Here is a 20,961-nt window from a genome sequence, read left to right as displayed (position 1 = left end):
TTACATCTTTTAAAGCCAATGTAATGAAGTGGTCAATGGATATGGGAATTTGGACAGAGGGGAAACAAACACTGAGGTGTTACCAGTACTGCAGAAACTAAGGGTGCAGGAACAAATGGAACCTATTGCTTATAGCTGCAGTGGCCTTCGTGTCGCCACCCACACCAATCAGTTGGATAGTATAGAGTGCGGGGACAGGACGCACTGTGTGCCTTACCCATCCGCTCTCCAGCTTCGCATCTGCCCACGCTCCACCCGCACCCGACGGGGTGACATCACGGACGTCAACCGCAGAATATCCTCCAGCACGGAGCCAGAGGCAGAGCGTAACGCGGGTAACCCGCACCCGAGAAGCCCAGAAGCCAGCGGCGGTTCCGGGACCGACTCCGGAGCTTTCTCCCGCCCCGGGGACACCTCCGCCACCACACCCCCACGGTTTCTCGGATACTCCCTGTCGCCCCGCAAAGCAGTCGGGCCGATCACTCCGAACTCTCTGCATCCCTAGCTCCCACAGCACGTACCCACCTCCCCCAGTTCCGCGCAGCTCCTCACCTACTCCAGACATGGAGCAAAACGCTGGCAGCCCGCACCCAGCGAGCACCCCAGAACCCCAGCAGCGATTCAGCAGATTCATTCCATTCTCTCGTCCGTCTCCGGGAATCCCTACGCCACAAGACCTACGGCCTCTCGGGTTCTCCTCGCTGCTGCACAAAGCACTCGAGCCGATCCCTCCCCATTTAATTGCATCCATACCTCCAACAGCACGTCCCCACACCCACCCTTCCGAGCTCCACCCCCGGTACGGGGACTCGTCCGCTACCTCCCCCACAGCCTCTCGGATAATCACTGCCGCCCCGCAGCCGTGCTCAGACGCGATCCCTCCCAACTCCCTCCCAAAGCATCCCCCCCAATACCCCCGAGGGCGCTCCGCCCGTGCTCCCCCGGTCCCGCGCAGCTCCTCACCTGCGCAGCCCAGTCGCCTTCTTGTTGTCCGAGGCCGGCCGAGCAGAGCGAGCTCCGCTGGTCGGCAGCGCCCTGCGGCAGCCCGGCGGGGAAGCAGGGGAAGAGAGGGCCGAGGAAGCGAAACTCGCTGTCCACGGTGCCGGCGGCGAGGCGGACGTCGTAGACGTAGCTGCGGGACAGGGAGCCGGCGCCGCTGTCGGCGGCGGACTGCGGGAAGGTGGGCAAGGTCCCCGGCTCGCCCCGCCGGGCCCGCCGCACCTTGGCGGCCACGGCGGCCGCCGCGCTGGCCACGAAGAGCGCGGACACGCAGGCCAAGCAGACGCTGAGGTACAGGGTGAGCCGCCCGTCGGGCTCGGCGGCCGGCGCCTCTTCGCTCGCCCGCAGGTGGCCTTCGGAGAAGCCGTCGGCCAGGGCGACGGCGAGGGTGGCGCTGGCGGAGCGCGGCGGCCGCCCGCGGTCCCGCACCAGCACCACCAGCCTGTGCCGGGCCGCGTCGCGCTCGCCCACGGCCCGCGCCGTGCGCACCTCGCCGCTGTGCAGCCCCACGCGGAACAGCCCCGGCTCCGTCGCCTTGGCCAGCTCGTAGCACAGCCACGCGTTCTGCCCCGCGTCCGCGTCCACCGCCACCACCTTGGCCACCAGGTAGCCCGCCCGCGCCCGCCGCGGCACCAGCTCGCCCAGCGCCGCGCTGCCGTCGGACGGCGGGTGCAGCACCACGGGCGCGTTGTCGTTCTCGTCCCGCACCAGCACCCGCAGCAGCGCCGTGGCGCTCCGCGGCGGCGAGCCCCCGTCGGCGGCCGACACCGTCACCTCCACGGCGCGCACCTCCTCGTAGTCCAGCGCCCGCACCACGGACACGGCCCCGCTCTCGGCGTCCACCGACACGGCGGGCCGCTCCTCGCCCTCCTCCCGCAACAGCGCGTACCTCACGCGCCCGTTCGCGCCCGCGTCCAAGTCCGTCGCCTTCACGCTGCCGATCCGCACCGACGCCGCGTCGTTCTCGCTCACCCACATGCTGTACAGCGCCTGCGTGAAGCGCGGCGCGTTGTCGTTCACGTCGCCGATCCGCACCAACACGCTTTCGCGAGCGCTCAGCCGCACCCTGCCCCAGTCCGTCGCCACCACGCTCACGTTGTACTCCGCCGTCGTCTCCCTGTCCAGGGCCGCGCTCGTGCGCAGCTCGTAGTGCTCGGCGAACGCGGCCGTCAGGATGAACGGCACGTCGCCGGCGACGGCGCACTCCGTCCGCCCGTTGTCGCCCGAGTCGCGGTCCCGCACGCTCAACACGGCCACCACGGTGCGGGGCGGCGCGTCCTCGGGGACGGACGCGCTCACGGAGCTCAGCGTGATCTCGGGCGCGTTGTCGTTCACGTCCAGCACTTCCACGTGCACTTTGCAGTAAGCATAGAGACCACCTCCGTCCGTTGCTTTCACTTCAATTTCGTAGAATTCTGCTTCCTCAAAGTCCAGGTTTCCAGAGACACGAATTTCTCCGGTCTCTGCATTCAGACTATATAGCTCTTGTGACGTATGCGATTCCTGAGTGAAGGCGTATCGCACTTTGCCGTAGGAGCCGTCGTCGGGATCCGCGGCCGTGACCCGCACCAGCAGCTGCCCCGGGGGGCTGTTCTCGGCCACGCGCACCTCGTACACCTCCCGCGAGAACACCGGCATGTTGTCGTTGGCATCCAGCACCACGACACGCACCTCAGCCGTGCCCGACCTGGGCGGAGAGCCTCCGTCCGTGGCCGTCAGCACCAAACGTAGCTCCCGCTGCTCTTCGCGGTCCAACTGCTTCTGCAGAACGAGCTTCGGGTATTTGGCACCGCCTTTTCCTTTTTCAAGAGCTAGGGAAAAATGAGAGTTTGGGGAGAGGGTGTAATTTTGCACACCGTTCAGCCCCACGTCCATATCACGAGCTACTTCTAGGGGCAGCCGTGACCCGGTGGATGCAGTTTCGGAAATCTCCAAAACCACCTCCTTCTGAGGGAACACGGGCGAGTTGTCGTTCACGTCCCGAACATCCACCTCCCCGTGGATCAGCTGCAAGGGGTTCTCCAAGAAAAGCTGAAAGATAAGCGTGCAGCTCTCGCTGTGCGGACAGATGCGCTCTCGGTCCAGCGTCTCCGTGAGCGTCAGGACGCCGCTGCTCGGATCGAGGCGGAAACGCTGCTCGCTCCCCTCGGACACAACGCGCGCCTTGCGAGCCGCGAGCTGGCTCGGAGAAAGCCCCAGGTCCTGGGCCACGTTGCCCACCACCGAGTCCCTGGCCATTTCCTCCGCCACAGAATAGCGCAGCGTTTCGGCGCCGCTCTCACACACGAAAACGCACACGAGCCACAAGAGCACTCGCCTCTCGCCGCCGCCGCCGCCGCCGCCGCCGCTCCGGCTCCCGCTCGCCGTCCCTCTCCGCCGCAGCCGGCCTTTCCGATCAGCCTCCATGGCTCGCAGCCTCGCTCGGCGGCCCCGAGACGCGGCGCTGCCGCTCGGCGACCGCGGCCAGAGAAGCTCGGCCACAAAGACCCCTAGCTCCCGGCTCCGTGGCCCCACAGCCGCCCTTCCCGAGCGGCTCACACGGCTCTTCTGGGCCTCTGCGGCTGAAAGCGCGCTGCGGGCACAGGCAGCTGCCGCTCCGTGGACAACATCCCCACCCAGCGTCCAAACCTGGAACACCTCCTTCTCCGCCTTCCGTGAAGCTCTGCCGATCTGCACTTTGCTGTTCGAATCTCCTCTCCTCCTGCACACACGAGTCCAAAACTCACTGTCCATCCTCGCCAAGTTTGGCAGCAGGAATACTGCCCGCACACACAGTGTTTCTCTCGGTATCATTTTCTGGAACTCCACCGAGAACTCTTTTCCTTTGTGCTGTGTGGTACTTGTAAACTGTTTTGTCACTTCCTTTGGAGTGCATAGTCGCATTTTTCTCGTTTTCTCTTCTTTTTCCTTTGCAAATGGTAATTAACTGGAGGTGCAGCACAGCCACACACCAGTACTGAATAGGAAATCTGATGCCAGAGATGTTACAAGGAAAGGTGCTGTAAGGAAATGCTTCACCATCATTCCAGCATGCCATTATAATAAAGTAACAGTAGTTCTAAAACAGAAAGCTGATATTCTTTTGTTTACAAACTATCACACCTAACCCAACGTACCTAGGTCTCTAACACTTTCCTGTGTGAAGAACACCTTTCTTCCCTGTCGTGGCAAACATATTCTCCCTTCTTAGAGAGTTTGGAAATACAACATTTTTTGAGTACCTGAAAAGATACCGTGAAAGGGAAGAGTCAGGAGGACTCATCAAGGCTGGGAAACCCCCCTAAGATAATCTAATACAACAACCCATCTACCTCCAAAATTACCCAAATACTGAAAGCATGTCAAGGTGGCCTGTATTTCTTCTGCTGTGTTTTTTTACCTTATCAAATTTGCTTTTTTGTAATAAAGTGTTTTAATTTCCTGCACTTTCCATGTTGTACTGTAGCTAAGGAATGGAGATAAAAGGAGCTACACGGAACTTTGGATCAATAACTGGTTAAGTAAAAAGCATATCTGCTATATGGATTATATTATGTTGGTCAGACATGCCAAAATATGGTAAACTGCTCAACACGGGTAATTTCATTTCAGCTTCCTTCTGTAGGTGATGGCTCTAGAAAAGCTGGTAATGGTGAAATTCCTCAAACAAAACCTCACTTTTTCAAAAAGATCCTGCCAAATGGAGATGAACTTCTCCTGGGACATGGAAGAGGCTGTGCGAATTGCTGTAACCTTGGCATCAGTAATTCACTTGCCTAAACCTTGTCTGGAAGCAACGGTCTCCTCAGAAAAGCATCCTGAGCAGGGGAGAGAAAGGACCACCAGGATCACCAAGTCCAACATCAGCCCACCCCACAGGTCCACTAAATGATATCACTCAATGTCAAATCTATCCCTTTATTGCAGCCTTCCAGGGATGGTGACTCTACCAGCCCCCATGGTGCCACCAGTGAGTGGTCAAGTGTGTTGAGACAACTAGAGATGCTCCCACATACTATGGCTTTTCGTACAGAACTGGTCAGGGTTATATGGTTATAGTGTTACACTGCTCCTTCCCAAAGCCTCTGGTGGTAGGCTCCAGAAGAGTGTGACTGGTGCCAAGGAGAGCATCCCTCTGCAGCAAGATACATGTAGCCCACATGGGAAGTGCCTGATCACTGAGACTTAGCACTCACATGTGTCCATGTTTAGGCACTCTGAACCCTACTGTGGTATTTTTAATAGCATTTAGGACCTCCAGAGTCATAGACATGTGCAGAATAGAAGGGATGTAAAAAATCAATTTCCTTCCTTTTTGTAAGCTAAGTCAGAACTATTGGAAAGCCACAGTGTGGTTCTTCTCTAGGCTGAACAAGTCAGTCTGCCTCAGCTTTCCTTCATTGCAGAGCATTACATCTTCATGGATTCCACTGGTTTTGCTCCATTTGTTCCATGTCAGTGCTGGTGGCCATAAACCTTGACAGAACATTCCAGGTAGGTCCTCATCAGAGCGAAACAGAGGGGGACAGTCAGCTCCCTCACTCTGCTAGCCACCACTCTTTTGATGAAGACCACAACACAGTTGGTCATCTGGTCTGCAAGCATGCATTTATGGCTCATGTCAAGCTCTTCATGCACCTGAAACTCTGAGTCCTCCACAGGGATGCCCTCAGTTAGCTCTTCTCCCACAATGTACACAAACCTGGACACTGCCTGATCCAAGTCCAAGTCTATCACATGTACACGTTGAACATCATCTCATTCACATCTCACTTCTCAAGCTTCTCCAAGGCCTTAGGATAACAAACCTAGCACCTATTGCATCAACTGGGCCACTCAGATCAGTGTCATCTGCAAACTTTCTGAGGGTGCATTTCATGCCACTGTGTAAGTCATTGATAGAGAGAGATGTTGAAGAGCACTGGTCGCAGGACAGACCTCTAGGGGACTCCACTCATCACCAGTTTCTACTTGAACATAACTCATTTAACCACAATCCTATTGCTGCGACCATCCAAATAATTCAATTACTCATCCACTGAACAGTCCATCCTTCAGATCCATACCCCTCAAACTTACAGGTAAAGATGATGTGTGGGAACACGTCAAAGGCCTTGCAATGTCCATGTGGATGACATCATTTACTTTTCCTTTGTCCACTGATGCTGTTGCACCACCATAGAATTACACCAGATTGGTTGGACATAACTTGCAATTGATGAAGCAATGCTGGCTGTCTCAGATCAGTTTCTTTTCTTGCATGTGTCTTAAAGTGGTTTCTGGGAGGATCTTCCCCAGCACAGACATGAAGCTCAAGGCTCTATAGTTTCCCCAGCCTTCCTAGCCAGTAACACTCTTGCCCATCCTTCCCTGCCTAACTATTGTAAAGAGTCTGTGGCTCTTGATTGCAGTGCTCCAGTTGTGTAAGTAAATTTTCACACCACATTTCTGTGATACCAAATAGGTAATAGTTCACTAATTTTCAAAGTTGTGGCTTCCAGCTTCTGCTTATTTCCCACGATGTATGCATTAGAATAGAAGAAACTAAGATGGGTTTTAAGCTGTGATACTTTCTTAGAGGTTCTCTCTCCTTATAAACAACTTTGGGGAAGTAGAACACTACCTGTGCTTCCAATCCCTTCAGCATCATTCCAAAAGATATGAATTCTCTTGATGTTTTGTAGTCCCCTCGTTGCAAATTCATTGACTCTACTTGAAAAAGCAACGCAGAGTAGTTCTCTAGCTTAACCAGCTGTAGGAGTTTCTTCTTGTTAGTGTAAAGGCAGGCCCCCCAGCTTCACTCAGATGCAGCCACTGTAGTGCTTTGCTCTTACATTCTTTTGTCTCAGAAGCATGACAGGCAAAATAGCACTGGAAAAACTCCGTTTTCTATCCTTTCTTCTCTCCTTCCCTCCTTCATAGGTTCATTAGGTTGGAAAGGACCTACAAGATCATCTAGTCCAACCATCCTCCTATCACCATCCCTACTCACTGAACTACTAAATCAAATCCCTTAGCACCTCATCTAAACGCTTCTTGAACAGCATTAGGGATGGCGCCTCAACCACCTCCCTAGGCAGGCCATTCCAGTGCCTGACCACTCTTTCAGATAAAAAATATTTCCTCAAAACCCTATGAACCCATGAACCTATGAACCTAACATCCTTCAAAACTTCCACCCCAGAGCATCTACTTTTCCAACAGGGCATGGGGCTGCCTGCACCAGCCCTTGCACAGCCCCAGCTGTCAGCATGGTAATACCAGTTCTGCCTCCCACAGCATGAAGCTCAGATGTGTCTCATGGCTCCTCCACCATGCCTGCAATACCAAATCAGAGAGCTGACTGATTTTTAACCTGCAGCAAGTTAAGGGGAAAGTCAGCAAGAAAATGAAGTCTTTCGTAAGTCTTCCTTCATGCAGTGCATCCATCTATCCATCCATCTATTTGTAATAATTACTATCTCTGAAATTACAGTTGTAATCAGGAACAACAACATTTCTACTACGAGCAGCCATGGGCCGAGAGCTTCAGTCGACAAAGTTGGGAATGCAGCTTGCAGTGGAATTGCCAGGTCACAGACTGAACCAATTCTTGAGCACAAGGTGTATCTCAGTGACTGAAAGGAGTGGAGCCTGGATCCACATCTCCACACCTCATTTAATGGTCAACAGATGAGGGAGTGGCATCTCTCTGGACAGAGGCTGGAATCCTTTTGAGTTGTCACCTCTCGTTAAGAGAATGAGATAATTTTCCTTCTTTTTTTTTATACCTGTTATTGTTTCATTGTGCTTGTATCCTGTTAGAAGATACTATCATTGTTTTCTTCTGCTATACGCAGTTCCCCATTCCTGTCATGCAAAAGTGAGAGTGACACCTGGGATCCATTTGCTTATGCTCTTGACTGGCCATTCTCACCTCAGGGAGAGGAGGGTGGACCCATAACTTTGCTTACTGCAACTTTGTCTTTGGTGCTTGTATAACTGGGAACAGATCCAGGCAGAGAAGAACTTCTGAAGACACTTCCAACTCTGACTGCCCTCAGTTCACAAATGACATGTTGCTCTTCTCCTTCAGGTCTAGAATTGTGTGAAAGGAAAAGCAGGCCCATTGGGCAGTAAATAACACACCTGTATGTTGCCTGCCCACAGCTACCTGAACCATTTCAGTCCTGCAGCTTATCCATCTGCTGATTGTTTGGATGTTAGTCAGGGGCACAGCTCCTGAGAATGTGAGAATTTTACATTATGTAATTCTCATGGAATCACAGAATCTCTAAGACTAGGAATTGCCTCTAAAATCATCCAGTCCAACCATCCACCCATCAGCAACAGTTCAACTAAACCACATCCCTGAATATAATATCTGTATATTTCTTGAACAGTGCCAGGGATTTTGATTCCACCACCTCCCTGGTGAATTCCAGTTCCTGATCAGTCCCTCAGAGAATTGTTTCCTAATGTCCACTTTGAATCTTCCCAGATTCAAAGCCAAAGCCCATTCCCTCTACTCTTCCTGATAGATACTTGAGAGAAGAGGCTGACTCCCACCTCACCAGAGCCTCCCTTCAGGTAGTTACAGAGAGTGATCACAGAATCACAGAATTGTAGGGGTTGGAAGGGAGCTCTAGCATAGAGGTCATATCACCTCTAGTGATAAGATCACTCCTGAGCCTCTTCTCCTGAATAAACAATCACAGCTCTCTCAGCTGCTATGCATAAGACTTGTGCCTCAGACCCATCACCAGCTTTACTGTCCTATTCTAAACACACTCCAGGTTCTCAATGTCTTTCCTGTAGTGAGAGACCCAAAACTGAACACAGCAATCAAGCTATGTTCTCACCAGGGCTGAGTATATAGGGTCAATCACTCCCTACACCGGCTTGCAACACTATTTCTGACAAAAGCCTGGATGCCTTTGACTTTCTGGGACACCTGAACACACTGCTAGGTCATGTTCAGCCAAGCACTGACCAATACTCCAGGTCCATTTCATCTACACAGACTTTCAGCCACTCTGCCCCAAGTCTGTAACACTGTCCAAGTTTGTCGTGTCCAAAGTACAGGACCCAGTAGCTGGATTTGTTGAACTTCATCCAGTTGGTCTCTGACCAGTGATCCATCCTGACCAGAGTGCTCTGTAGAGCCTGCCTATGGTCTAGTAGATCTACACTTCCTGCCAACTTGGTGTCATCTTCAAACTTACTGAGAGTGCACCCAATGCCCTCATCCAGATATCACTAAGGATATTGAAAAGAACAGGCCCCAAAACCGCCCCCTGCAGAATACCACTCATGACCACTCATCTGCTGCATGTAACTCCATTCACCTCTAATCTCTAGGCCCAGCCCTCCAGCCAGTTTTTTACCCGGCTGTGTGTACCTGTCCAAGCCACAGAGCTGCCAGCTTCTGCTAGACAGTACGGTGGAAGTCAGTGTTGCAGGCTTTGCTGAACTCCAAGTAGACTGAATCCAATCTTTCCCTCATCCACCAGGCGGGTCAATTGATCATAGAAGGAGATCAGGTTGGTCAAGCAGGACCTCCCTTTCATGAACCCATGCTTGCTAGACCTCATCCCCCACGTGTTCAACACATGCTTTGTAACCTTTCCTGGCACTGAGGTCAGACTGACAGGCCTGCAGTTCCCTTGATCTTCCTTACTACCCTTCTTGTAGATTGGACTCATATCGGCAAGCTTCCAGTCCTCTGGGACCTATGCAGTTGACCAGGAACACTGACAGATGATCATCTATCATGTTGTAATCATCTTCTCAAAATGGGCAGCAAACATGAGGGGATAACCTCTGTGCTACTGGTTTCTCTGCTTGTGTGGTAGTAGCCACTCCCAGGGAGAATTTTCCATCATTCATGAGTGAGTGTAGAGTCAGAACGCCCACCACTTTTCTCATTCAGCAATGTCCAAAGCCAGCGGGATAGCCTTTATTTCTGCACACTGACTCCATTACTCCTCTTCTTCAGTGTTTTCTGCAACTTGTAATGAACAACTCCATACTCGAATAAATGCTCCTGCACAGTCAGGAGTCATAGGTTCATTAGATTGGAAAGGACCTACAAGATCATCTAGTCCAACCAGCTTCCTATCACCATCCCTACCCACTGAACTACTAAATCAAATCCCTTAGCACCTCATCTAAATGCTTCTTGAACAGCGCTAGGGATGGTGCCTCACCCACCTCCCTAGGCAGGCCATTCCAGTGCCTGACCACTCTTTCAGAAAAAAAATGTTTCCTCAGGTCTAATCTATATCTTCCCCGGTGCAACTTGTGGCCATTCCCTCTCATCCTGTCATTATTTATCAGGGAGAAGTGGCCCACCCCCTCCTTGCCACAACCCCCCTTCAGGAAGTGGTAGAGTGCGATAAGGTCTCCTCTGAGCCTCCTTTTCTCCAGACTAAACAATCCCAGCTCCCTCAGCCACTCCTCATAAGACTTGTGCTCCAGATCCCTCACCAGTTTTGTTGCCCTTCTCTGAACAGAAAGAGCAGAGTCTGTCTTGAAGATTGGAACACCTTCAAGGCCTGCTGCAGGAGTTGGAGCATTTGTAGGGCTTTCTGTGGGATTTGGAGCAACCACAAAGTGTGTTGAATGGGTTGGAGCATCTACAGGGCCAATTGCAGGGGAAGGTGGAACCTCACATCTGTCAAATTAGTTTGAAGAGCTATAGTCCCTCTGTGGGGGTTGGTGAAACCATAGGGCATATAGAGTTGCAGCAAACACAGAGATAGTATCAAGAGATTGGGAAACTGCAGGGCCTGTTGCATGGGTTGGAGCAACTGCAAGGCCTCTCACGGCAGTTGAAAAAATAGCAGCACTTGTCACTAGATACGGAGCATTTACATGGACTGTAGTGAGACCTGGTGAAATTACAGGGCCTGCCACAGAATGTGAAGCAACCACGGGCGAGAATATAAGACTTGGAGTGACCATAGCATAGTTTGCAGTAAGTACAGAACTGATATGGTAGTTGGAACAGCCACAGAACATGTAACAGGGCTTGACCCACCACGGTAACTGTCACAGGCCTCAAAGCAACCATAGGAACTGCAATGAGGGCTGAAGAAACTGCAGGGCCTATCACAGAAGCTGCAGCAGCCACAGGGCCTGTCACATTGTCATCAGAGTTGGAGAACTTCTCTTCCCTCGAGTGTGCTGAATAGCACTGATCAGGGTGCAGTAGGCATAGGCCAGGCCCCAGCACTTTTCTCAGCTGTTTATGGGCTGGTTCGGCTCGGTTCCATGATGAGTGGGGCAAGGGACCCATGGACCCATGCTCTGGGAAAAAGAAGGGGAAACGGAAAAGGGAGACTGGCCTAAAGAAAAGCCAACAGGAACGATCTGGGGTGGAAAGCTAATTTACTAACTAAGATATCAAAATGCAAAACTACACAATATAATACAATATAATTGGAATTGAAGCTAATAAATCAAATAAAATGAGAGTGTGTGTCCAAAAAAAACAACAACAACAAATGTTTTACACTAAACACTGAAGGTGAGATGGCTAGTGAGTACCCGATGCTGGGTCAATTTGAAAAGGAAGAGCCTGCCTCTTGTGACACGGAAATAGTTTTAATCTTTTCTTCTGAGCGGAAAACGGAAAAAATGCAAAGCAACACAAAGTCCTCTGGGGTACGCAGTTCTTATTCTCTTCTGAGACAGCTACACCCAGAACTATGGATGACCCACGGAGCTGGAGCTTTAACTTTTTAACTCCCAATGCATGCCATTTTGTTATGATGTAGAATACCAGTAACAAAAATGGTAAAACCATGACAGTGTTGCACTAATTGATGCCTCTCTACAACTTCAAGAGTGATGGCATATCTGTTGCAAATATTTTGTCAGATTCTCTGGATCCCACACTTTTTATGGGGTGCAGTTCCAAAATACCGAGGGTGCCCAATCTCGTAGGGGTCAGCTGATATCCTCCCACACAGCCTGACACTCAGAAATTACTGTCAGGGCAGATCTCAGGGCTGTATTATCAAAGACAATACCAGAAACGTGTTCAGGAGACACAGCAGTAGGATCATGCTGGTTCGAACATATCAAGGATATTTCACATTGTCAGGAGAAACTAACCAAGAGAAAAAGGGGTAGGTGAAGGAGAAAGGGAGAGTGAGGAAGTGGTGGAAAACATGGCCCGTTCAGGCTCCCGTAGTCTGGCTCCCAAAGGACACGAAGGAAAATGTCTAATTATTGATAGTTTCTTACAGATGGTTCCCTAAGTACAAAGATGTTGACACTGTGGATTACAAACACCAGCTGACTCTCCTGAGCAGTATCTCTAATATATCATAACCCAGTGTTACTGCTAAAAGCAGAACTGTTATCTTCTTCCATCCCTCAGAGATGGTAAACAGCACAGCAAGGAATATATAGAGCAAGTAAAGTGTGAAATAAAATAGTTCTTAGAAAACACTCTGACTCTGAAAGGCTTATGAAAATTACTAAAAATCTAAGTTTTTGCTCGAGGCTACTCAACTACTATAACTCACATAACAGTTCTTTTGTAATGCACTCTGATAAGATCTGTGGTTATGTCAGCCCTTTGGGCAGCAAATTAGATTCCAACAGGAACTGTTGTTGTTTAACCTGGCAGCAGCTCAGCACCATGTATGCATTAGGCACCATAGTCTTCCAGTGGGATGAGGGAGAGTGAGAAAACAAAACCAAAGTAGAACTCCTGAGACAAAATAAAAACAGGTGAGGGTTGAGGTACTGATACAGAGTTCCAGATAGAGGGAGAAATATTGAGAAACCGATAGTGGGAGAAATTGAGACAGTGAGATACATACAAGAAATACAGAGGCTGAGATAGAGACGAGAGAGAGAAAGAGAAAAAGAGAACAAGAGATGCACAGTGCAATTCCTCAGCACCTGCTGACATGCCCAGCCAATTCACGAGCAGCAGCTGACACCCACCCCTGACATCTCCCCACTTTCATAGCTCTGGCTGATGTTACGTGGATGACAATACCTCTTTGGACAGTGTAGGGCAGCTACCATGGCTCTGCCCCCTCCAACCTGCTTGTGCACCACCAGCCCATTCAGTCACAGGACACTACAAGAAGCTGAAATGTACCTGGCCCTGTGCAGCACTGCTCATCAATGACTAAATCGTCACTGTTCTAAACGTGCTTTTCCTCTTCATGGGAAAACAAACCATCATACCAGCCATTACAATGAAACAAGCTCATTTCCAGAGGAATACAGGACAATGAGCAACACAGAAACTTGTTACAAAACTCAGGTGTAGGCCACCACTGGCACATACAGTTGGGAATGCAGCTCCTCATTCATGCCACACAACAGTGACAGTACCAGCTGCTATCTGTTTCCTTGTGCTCCTACCACTGCTCCTGATTCACCCCTGGGACCTCAGACAGAGGAAGGTGGACCCGTCCACTTGTTTTATTGTAACCTGATTGCTGGCAACACTATGGCAGGGAATAAATTTGGGCTGAGAACATTTTCCCCAGACACTTCCCACAGTGATTGCCTTCACATGTTATCCTTCAGCTTCAGCTGTAGAAGGAGGGAACAACAACAGTGATCCTTAATGCACCTCTTAACTCACTGAAGTTCATATTCTATTTGATTTCCAAGCAAATTTTATGAATACCTGTCACCAGGCATTACAGCTCTTCGAAATATGTGAGAAAGGATAAATAGCACATTTCTTGAAATTCCTTTAGACCATTCCTTTAAACCATTACTTTAAACCATTCCTTTCCACTTTGTGTTGGGAAAGAAAATGCAACAAAACAAACAGGAATACAATTCTGAATGAGCCCTCTTTACATCATGCAGAAATAGGGAACTCCTGGATGAATGTGCACTGTCAGCCATCTCCATGGCAGCTAGCTTCTCAGTGGTATTAAACAATACTCCTGTTGTCAACATTTAACTTTGATTAACAGCTACACAGCCTGGCATGGAATAAATTACACTCTTACAGTGACCACTTGACAACAACAAGGGATGCACAAAAGCTGACGAGCAAAAATGTTAACTAGAAGATCAGAATCTTTTCGTTTTCCATTTTCCACTTAACACATAGGAGCAATAGCATTATCACAATTAAATATCGCATCTGAGTGTCCCTAGCATGCAACAACCTGCAAATGCATCAGACTTTCAAAATGACTACAAGAATAAAATACTGCTTCAGAGGACTGTCCCTCCATTCACACACAGAAGATTTCCACTTCCCTGGGCATATTTCAGGTGCATGTTCATTCTCCCTTTCATTTCCCTTCGAAGATGTCAGCCCATGAGGACAGAGATGTTTCTCCTTCCCCGCCCTTACTGACTGCTGAACCAGGGGCTTTGATCCAAAGTGGTCTTTTCCTCTGCCGCGTCAGAGAAGGGAGCTGGGCCCTGCAAAGAACAATGTGGGGGGCAGACACTGGGGCTGTAATGGGAAGTAGGTGCCAATGAGAAGCTGACAAGGCTCATCTAGAATGAATGTGACTGGGACACCACTCCTCAAAATGTAGAGACAAAGAAAGAGCAGGGCAAGGACATAAATGTCTAATCTAAACAACACAAAGTTAAAACCCTATAGTGAGATTTATAGACATATTAAGCCCTCAAATATTATCATCCTGAATCAGGGAGCAGGGAAGAAACCCAAACACTTTTGTAACAACTAAATTACATGTTTAAAGCCAACGGAATGAAGTGGGCAATGGATGTGGGAATTTGGACAGTAATAGAAGGAACACAAACACAGAGGTGATATCAGCCCTGCAGAGAAGGAACACAAACACAGAGGTGATATCAGCCCTGCAGAAACTAAGGCTGTGCAGGAACAAAAGGAACTATTGCTGATGCCTAGAGGAATAATGACCATGATGCCGCATCCCAGTGGGTTATATAGAGGGCAGGACAGGCTGGGGCAGGAACTGCTGTGTGCCTTACCCATCTGTCCTCCCCTTTCGCATCTGCCCACGCTCCAGCCGCAATCCTCGGGAGGACACCACGGATATCACCCGCAGCAACACCTCCGGACCCAGAGCCAGAGGCAGAAGACGGGCAGCACGCACCCGGGGAGAAGCTGTGAACCCAGCGGCGGATACGGGACCAATTCCGCCCTCTTGTCCCGCCCAAGGGAACACAACGCCACCACACCCACGGCCACTCGGATACTCCCTGCAACCCCGCAAAGCACTCGGGCCTATCACTCCCAGGCTCCCTGCATCACTACCTCCCACACCCCGTCCCCACACCCCCCGGACGTTCCCCCCGTGCTCCCTCGGTTCCGCGCAGCTCCTCACCTGCCAATCTAATGCCAATGGTAAGAACTGGGCAATGGATGTGGGAATTCGGACAGTAATGGATGGAACACAGATATTGAGGTGATATCAACTACACTTTCCTTCGTGCTCTGCAGAAGCAATATGATAGCTGACCATTCTCGAAGCTGGGAGCTTGCTGCTCCACTCCAAAGGATGCTGTAGAGCGTGGAGACAGAACTCCCTGTATGCCTTACCCATATGCGCTCCTGCTTCACATCTGCCCACACTCCAGCTGTGCTCCTCGGGGGGACACCGCAGGATTCACCCGCGGAAACTACTCCAGACATGGAGCAAAACGCTAAGGCGCAGGCAACCCGCACCCGGCGAGCACCCCAGAACCCCAGCAGCGATTCAGCAGATTCACTCCATCCTCTCGTCCGTCTCCGGGAATCCCTACGCCACCAGCCCCATTGCCTCTCGGGTTCTCCCCGCTGCTGCGCAAAGCACTCGAGCCGATCCCTCCCCATCTAATTTCATACATACCTCCAACAGCACGTCCTCACACCCACACTTCAGAGCTCCACCCCCGGTACGGGGACTCGTCCCCTACCTCCCCCACAGCCTCTCGGATAATCACTGCCGCCCCGCAGCCGTGCTCAGACGCGATCCCTCCCCAACTCCCTCCCAAACCATCCCCCCCAATACCCCCGAGGGCGCTCCGCCCGTGCTCCCCCGGTTCCGCGCAGCTCCTCACCTGCGCAGCCCAGTCGCCTTCTTGTTGTCCGAGGCCGGCCGAGCAGAGCGAGCTCCGCTGGTCGGCAGCGCCCTGCGGCAGCCCGGCGGGGAAGCAGGGGAAGAGAGGGCCGAGGAAGCGAAACTCGCTGTCCACGGTGCCGGCGGCGAGGCGGACGTCGTAGACGTAGCTGCGGGACAGGGAGCCGGCGCCGCTGTCGGCGGCGGACTGCGGGAAGGTGGGCAAGGTCCCCGGCTCGCCCCGCCGGGCCCGCCGCACCTTGGCGGCCACGGCGGCCGCCGCGCTGGCCACGAAGAGCGCGGACACGCAGGCCAAGCAGACGCTGAGGTACAGGGTGAGCCGCCCGTCGGGCTCGGCGGCCGGCGCCTCTTCGCTCGCCCGCAGGTGGCCTTCGGAGAAGCCGTCGGCCAGGGCGACGGCGAGGGTGGCGCTGGCGGAGCGCGGCGGCCGCCCGCGGTCCCGCACCAGCACCACCAGCCTGTGCCGGGCCGCGTCGCGCTCGCCCACGGCCCGCGCCGTGCGCACCTCGCCGCTGTGCAGCCCCACGCGGAACAGCCCCGGCTCCGTCGCCTTGGCCAGCTCGTAGCACAGCCACGCGTTCTGCCCCGCGTCCGCGTCCACCGCCACCACCTTGGCCACCAGGTAGCCCGCCCGCGCCCGCCGCGGCACCAGCTCGCCCAGCGCCGCGCTGCCGTCGGACGGCGGGTGCAGCACCACGGGCGCGTTGTCGTTCTCGTCCCGCACCAGCACCCGCAGCAGCGCCGTGGCGCTCCGCGGCGGCGAGCCCCCGTCGGCGGCCGACACCGTCACCTCCACGGCGCGCACCTCCTCGTAGTCCAGCGCCCGCACCACGGACACGGCCCCGCTCTCGGCGTCCACCGACACGGCGGGCCGCTCCTCGCCCTCCTCCCGCAACAGCGCGTACCTCACGCGCCCGTTCGCGCCCGCGTCCAAGTCCGTCGCCTTCACGCTGCCGATCCGCACCGACGCCGCGTCGTTCTCGCTCACCCACATGCTGTACAGCGCCTGCGTGAAGCGCGGCGCGTTGTCGTTCACGTCGCCGATCCGCACCAACACGCTTTCGCGAGCGCTCAGCCGCACCCTGCCCCAGTCCGTCGCCACCACGCTCACGTTGTACTCCGCCGTCGTCTCCCTGTCCAGGGCCGCGCTCGTGCGCAGCTCGTAGTGCTCGGCGAACGCGGCCGTCAGGATGAACGGCACGTCGCCGGCGACGGCGCACTCCGTCCGCCCGTTGTCGCCCGAGTCGCGGTCCCGCACGCTCAACACGGCCACCACGGTGCGGGGCGGCGCGTCCTCGGGGACGGACGCGCTCACGAAGCTCAGCGTGATCTCGGGCGCGTTGTCGTTCACGTCCAGCACCTCCACGACCACACTGCTGTGTGCAGACAAACCTCCACCATCCGTGGCTCTCACCATCAGTTTGTGGGCTTTCGCTTCTTCAAAATCCAGCATACCCGATACTCGAATCTCCCCGGTCGCAGCATCCAGGTCGAAGAGTTGGGTGGAGTCGTCTGTTATCTCAGTGAAGGCGTATCTCACTTTGCCGTAGGAGCCGTCGTCAGGATCCGCGGCCGTGACCCGCACCAGCAGCTGCCCCGGGGGGCTGTTCTCGGCCACGCGCACCTCGTACACCTCCCGCGAGAACACCGGCATGTTGTCGTTGGCATCCAGCACCACGACACGCACCTCAGCCGTGCCCGACCTGGGCGGAGAGCCCCCGTCCGTGGCCGTCAACACCAAACGTAGCTCCTGCTGCTCTTCGCGGTCCAGCTTCCTCTGTAGGACTAACTCCGCATATTTGGCTCCGTATTCTCTAGTTTCAGCTATGGAAAAATAAGCGTTCGGCGAGAGGCTGTAATTCTGCACGCCGTTAATCCCCATGTCTTTATCCCTTGCTCTTTCCAGGAGGAAGCGAGACCCGAGAGCTGCCGTTTCCGATGTCTCCAAAAACATCTCCTTCTGCGGGAACACGGGGGAGTTGTCATTCACGTCCCAAACTTCCACCTCCGCGCGGATCAGCTGCACAGGGTTCTCCAAGAAAAGCTGAAAGATGAGCGTGCAGCTCTCGCTGTGCGGACAGATGCGCTCTCGGTCCAGCGTCTCCGTGAGCGTCAGGACGCCGCTGCGCGGATCGAGGCGGAAACGCTGCTCGCTCCCCTCGGACACAACGCGCGCCTTGCGAGCCGCGAGCTGGCTCGGAGAAAGCCCCAGGTCCTGGGCCACGTTGCCCACCACCGAGTCCCTGGTCATTTCCTCCGCCACAGAATAGCGCAGCGTTTCGGCGCCGCTCTCACACACGAAAACGCACACGAGCCACAAGAGCACTCGCCTCTCGCCGCCGCCGCCGCCGCCGCCGCCGCCGCCTCCGCTCCGGCTACCGCTCGCCGTCCCTCTCCGCCGCAGCCGGCCTTTCCGAGCAGCCTCCATGGCTCGCAGCCTCGCTCGGCCGCCCCGAGACCGCGGCCCGAGCAGCTCGGCTACAAAGACTCCGAGCGCCCGGCTCCGTGCCCCCACAGCCGCCCTTCCCGAGCGGCTCGCAAGGCTCTTCTGGGCGTCTGTAGCTGAAAGCGCGCTGCGGGCGCAGGCAGCTGCCGCTCCTTGGACAACATCCCCACCCAGCGTCCAAACCGGGAACAGCTCCTTCTTCGCCTTCCGAGCAGCTCTGCCGAGTTGAACTTTCCTCTTCGAATTTCCTCTCCTGCACACACGAGCCTAAAAGTGAAATGCAAATCCCCGCCAAGTTTGGCAGCAGGATTAGCGCTCTCACACGCAGTGCTGCTTTAGTATCGCTTCCCGGATCTACATCGTGAACTATTTTAATCCATGCTTTGCCGAATTGGCCAAGTTTTCTGTCATTTCCTTTTGGGTATTGTTGCATTATCTTCCTTTTCTCTCATTTTCGTTCAGCAAAGCATAATTCAGAAGACAGACGCATAGCAGTATGGAATAGGAGTTCTGGTGTCAGACTGTTTACAGGGAATTGCAAAAGTAATTTGCTTACTGCCCACAAACAGAGTGCAGAACACGGCGCTATGATGATTTTCTGTGTGAAATGCATCTCTTTGTGTACTGGCTGAAATATCTTTAAAAAGCCATCCAGTTCTATCATCTATGAAACTTCAGTGCCATCTGTTTCTGTCTCCTCTGCAGTGTCAAGATTGCCTACAACCATTCTGCGTTGGACCATACAAAAATTGTCCATAAATGCCTCCAAGGATGAGGCATCTGTAACTTCTTGTGGAAGCCTGTTGCATTACTTCACCATTGCCTAAACAAAAAAAATCTTGTCACCTAAACTTTAATCTCCCCTCACTAACAAAACTCACCCCCTTGAACTATCACTACCTTTGGAAATCACTTTGAAACTGAAACTATCACTTTGGAAAGAAAGAGTCACTCTCATCTTTTCTACTAGATCCCTTACAGAAATGGAAAGCTGCAATGATGTCTCTCCAGAACCTTCTCTTCTCTGTATAGACAATTCCTGCTACCTCAGCATTTGGTCATAGGAGAGGTGCTCCAGCTTTCTGATAATTTTTGTGGCCTCCTCTGCATCTGCTCCAACAGCTCCATATCTGTGCTGTTCACCACAGGCCTGGATGAATTACTCCAAGTGGGATCTCATGTGAATGCAGCAGAGGGGAGGGGAGGGAATGGGAGTGTGAAATGATTCTCACAGTCTATGTCATTGATAAAGATGGTTAAAAGCACTCCTTCCAAGACATACCCCTGGGGGAAATCACCTGTGATGGATCTCCACCTGGATATCAATCTCTTGAGCACAACCCTCTGGCTGTGACCATCCAACTAATTTATTATCCACTGAGAAGTCTGCCCTTCAAATCCATACCCCTACCACTAAGAGGAAAGTGAGTAATGTGGGACTGTGTCAAAGAACTTGCCAATGTCCAAGTATCAGCATCATCTGCTATTCCTTTCTCCTTCATAGGAGGCCACAAGACTGGTCAGATATGATCTATTCTTGGTGAAGCCCTGCTGGCAGACTTAGTTCAATTCCTCATATCGCATGTGATTCTTGCTTTCAGGATGATCTGTTCCATGATCTTAGAATCATAGAATCACCAAGGGTGGAAAAGACCTCTAAGATGATCCAGTCCAACCACCCACTTATCACCAATAGCTCCCACTAAACTGTGTCTCTCAGTATGACATATAATGGTTTCTTGAACACCTTCAGGGATGATGACTACCACCTAATTGGGTAGTGAATTCCACACTCACTTGGAGAAGACATATTTCATACTGTCCATTGTGAATTTCACCAGGTGCAACCTGAGGCCATTCCCTCTAGTCCTACTGCTATTTACATGGGAGAAGAGGCCAACTCTCACGTCATCACAACCTCCCTTTCCGGTAGCTGCAAAGAACGATAAGGTCTGGGCCTCCTTTTCTCCAGAATAAACAATCCCATCTCCCACATCTGGTCCTCGTAAGACTAATGATCTAGATCCCTCAACAGCTTCACTGTCCTTTTCTGAACATGCTCCATTGTTTTGATGTCTTTCTTGTAGTGGGCGGGGCAAAACTGAACAAGAACTCAAAGTGTGGCCTCACCAGGGCTGTGTTAGGATGAACAATTATTTCCCTGCTCTTGCTTGCTGCCCTATTTCTGACACAGGACGGGATGCCATTGGCTTTCTTGGCCACCTGGGCACACTGCTGTCTCCTGTTCAATACCCCCAGTTCGCTTCCTCTACACAGTGTCCCAGCAACTCTGTTCCAAGCCTGTAGCATTACCTGGAGTTGTTGTGGTCAATGTGCAAGACCCAGAACATGGACTTGTTGAACTTCATCCCACTGGCATCAGCATAGCTATCCAGCCTCTTCTGATCTTAGTTTAGGTCCTTCTTAAACTGAGGCAGATCTACACTTCCTGCCAATTTGGTGTCATCTGCAGACTTATTGAGGGTGCACTCATTGCCCTCA

At 52.7% G+C, this 20,961-nt stretch overlaps 1 protein-coding gene and 1 pseudogene across 1 annotated transcript in view; both read right to left on the bottom strand.

Annotated features, from left to right (window-relative positions):
• Nucleotides 1-3,732, bottom strand: part of LOC136047748 (protocadherin beta-15-like) — a 47,376-nt gene extending 43,644 nt beyond the window's left edge. Inside the window, exon 1 of the mRNA XM_065735042.1 lies at nt 964-3,732. Within this exon, the coding sequence (XP_065591114.1) occupies nt 964-3,732 (2,769 nt within the window). The remainder of the gene's footprint in view (nt 1-963) is intronic.
• Nucleotides 3,733-15,798: 12,066 nt separating this feature from the next.
• Nucleotides 15,799-18,623, bottom strand: LOC136047747 (protocadherin beta-15-like; annotated as a pseudogene).
• Between the last annotated feature and the right edge of the window lie 2,338 nt (nt 18,624-20,961).

The sequence above is a fragment of the Cyrtonyx montezumae genome, unplaced genomic scaffold, assembly GCF_038088225.1.
Source record: "Cyrtonyx montezumae isolate F1298 unplaced genomic scaffold, pur_monq_1.0 scaffold_18, whole genome shotgun sequence".
Taxonomy (NCBI): Eukaryota; Metazoa; Chordata; class Aves; order Galliformes; family Odontophoridae; genus Cyrtonyx; species Cyrtonyx montezumae.
The sequence above is the reverse complement of the archived record's forward strand: the minus strand, read 5'-3'. Positions and strand labels throughout refer to the sequence as shown.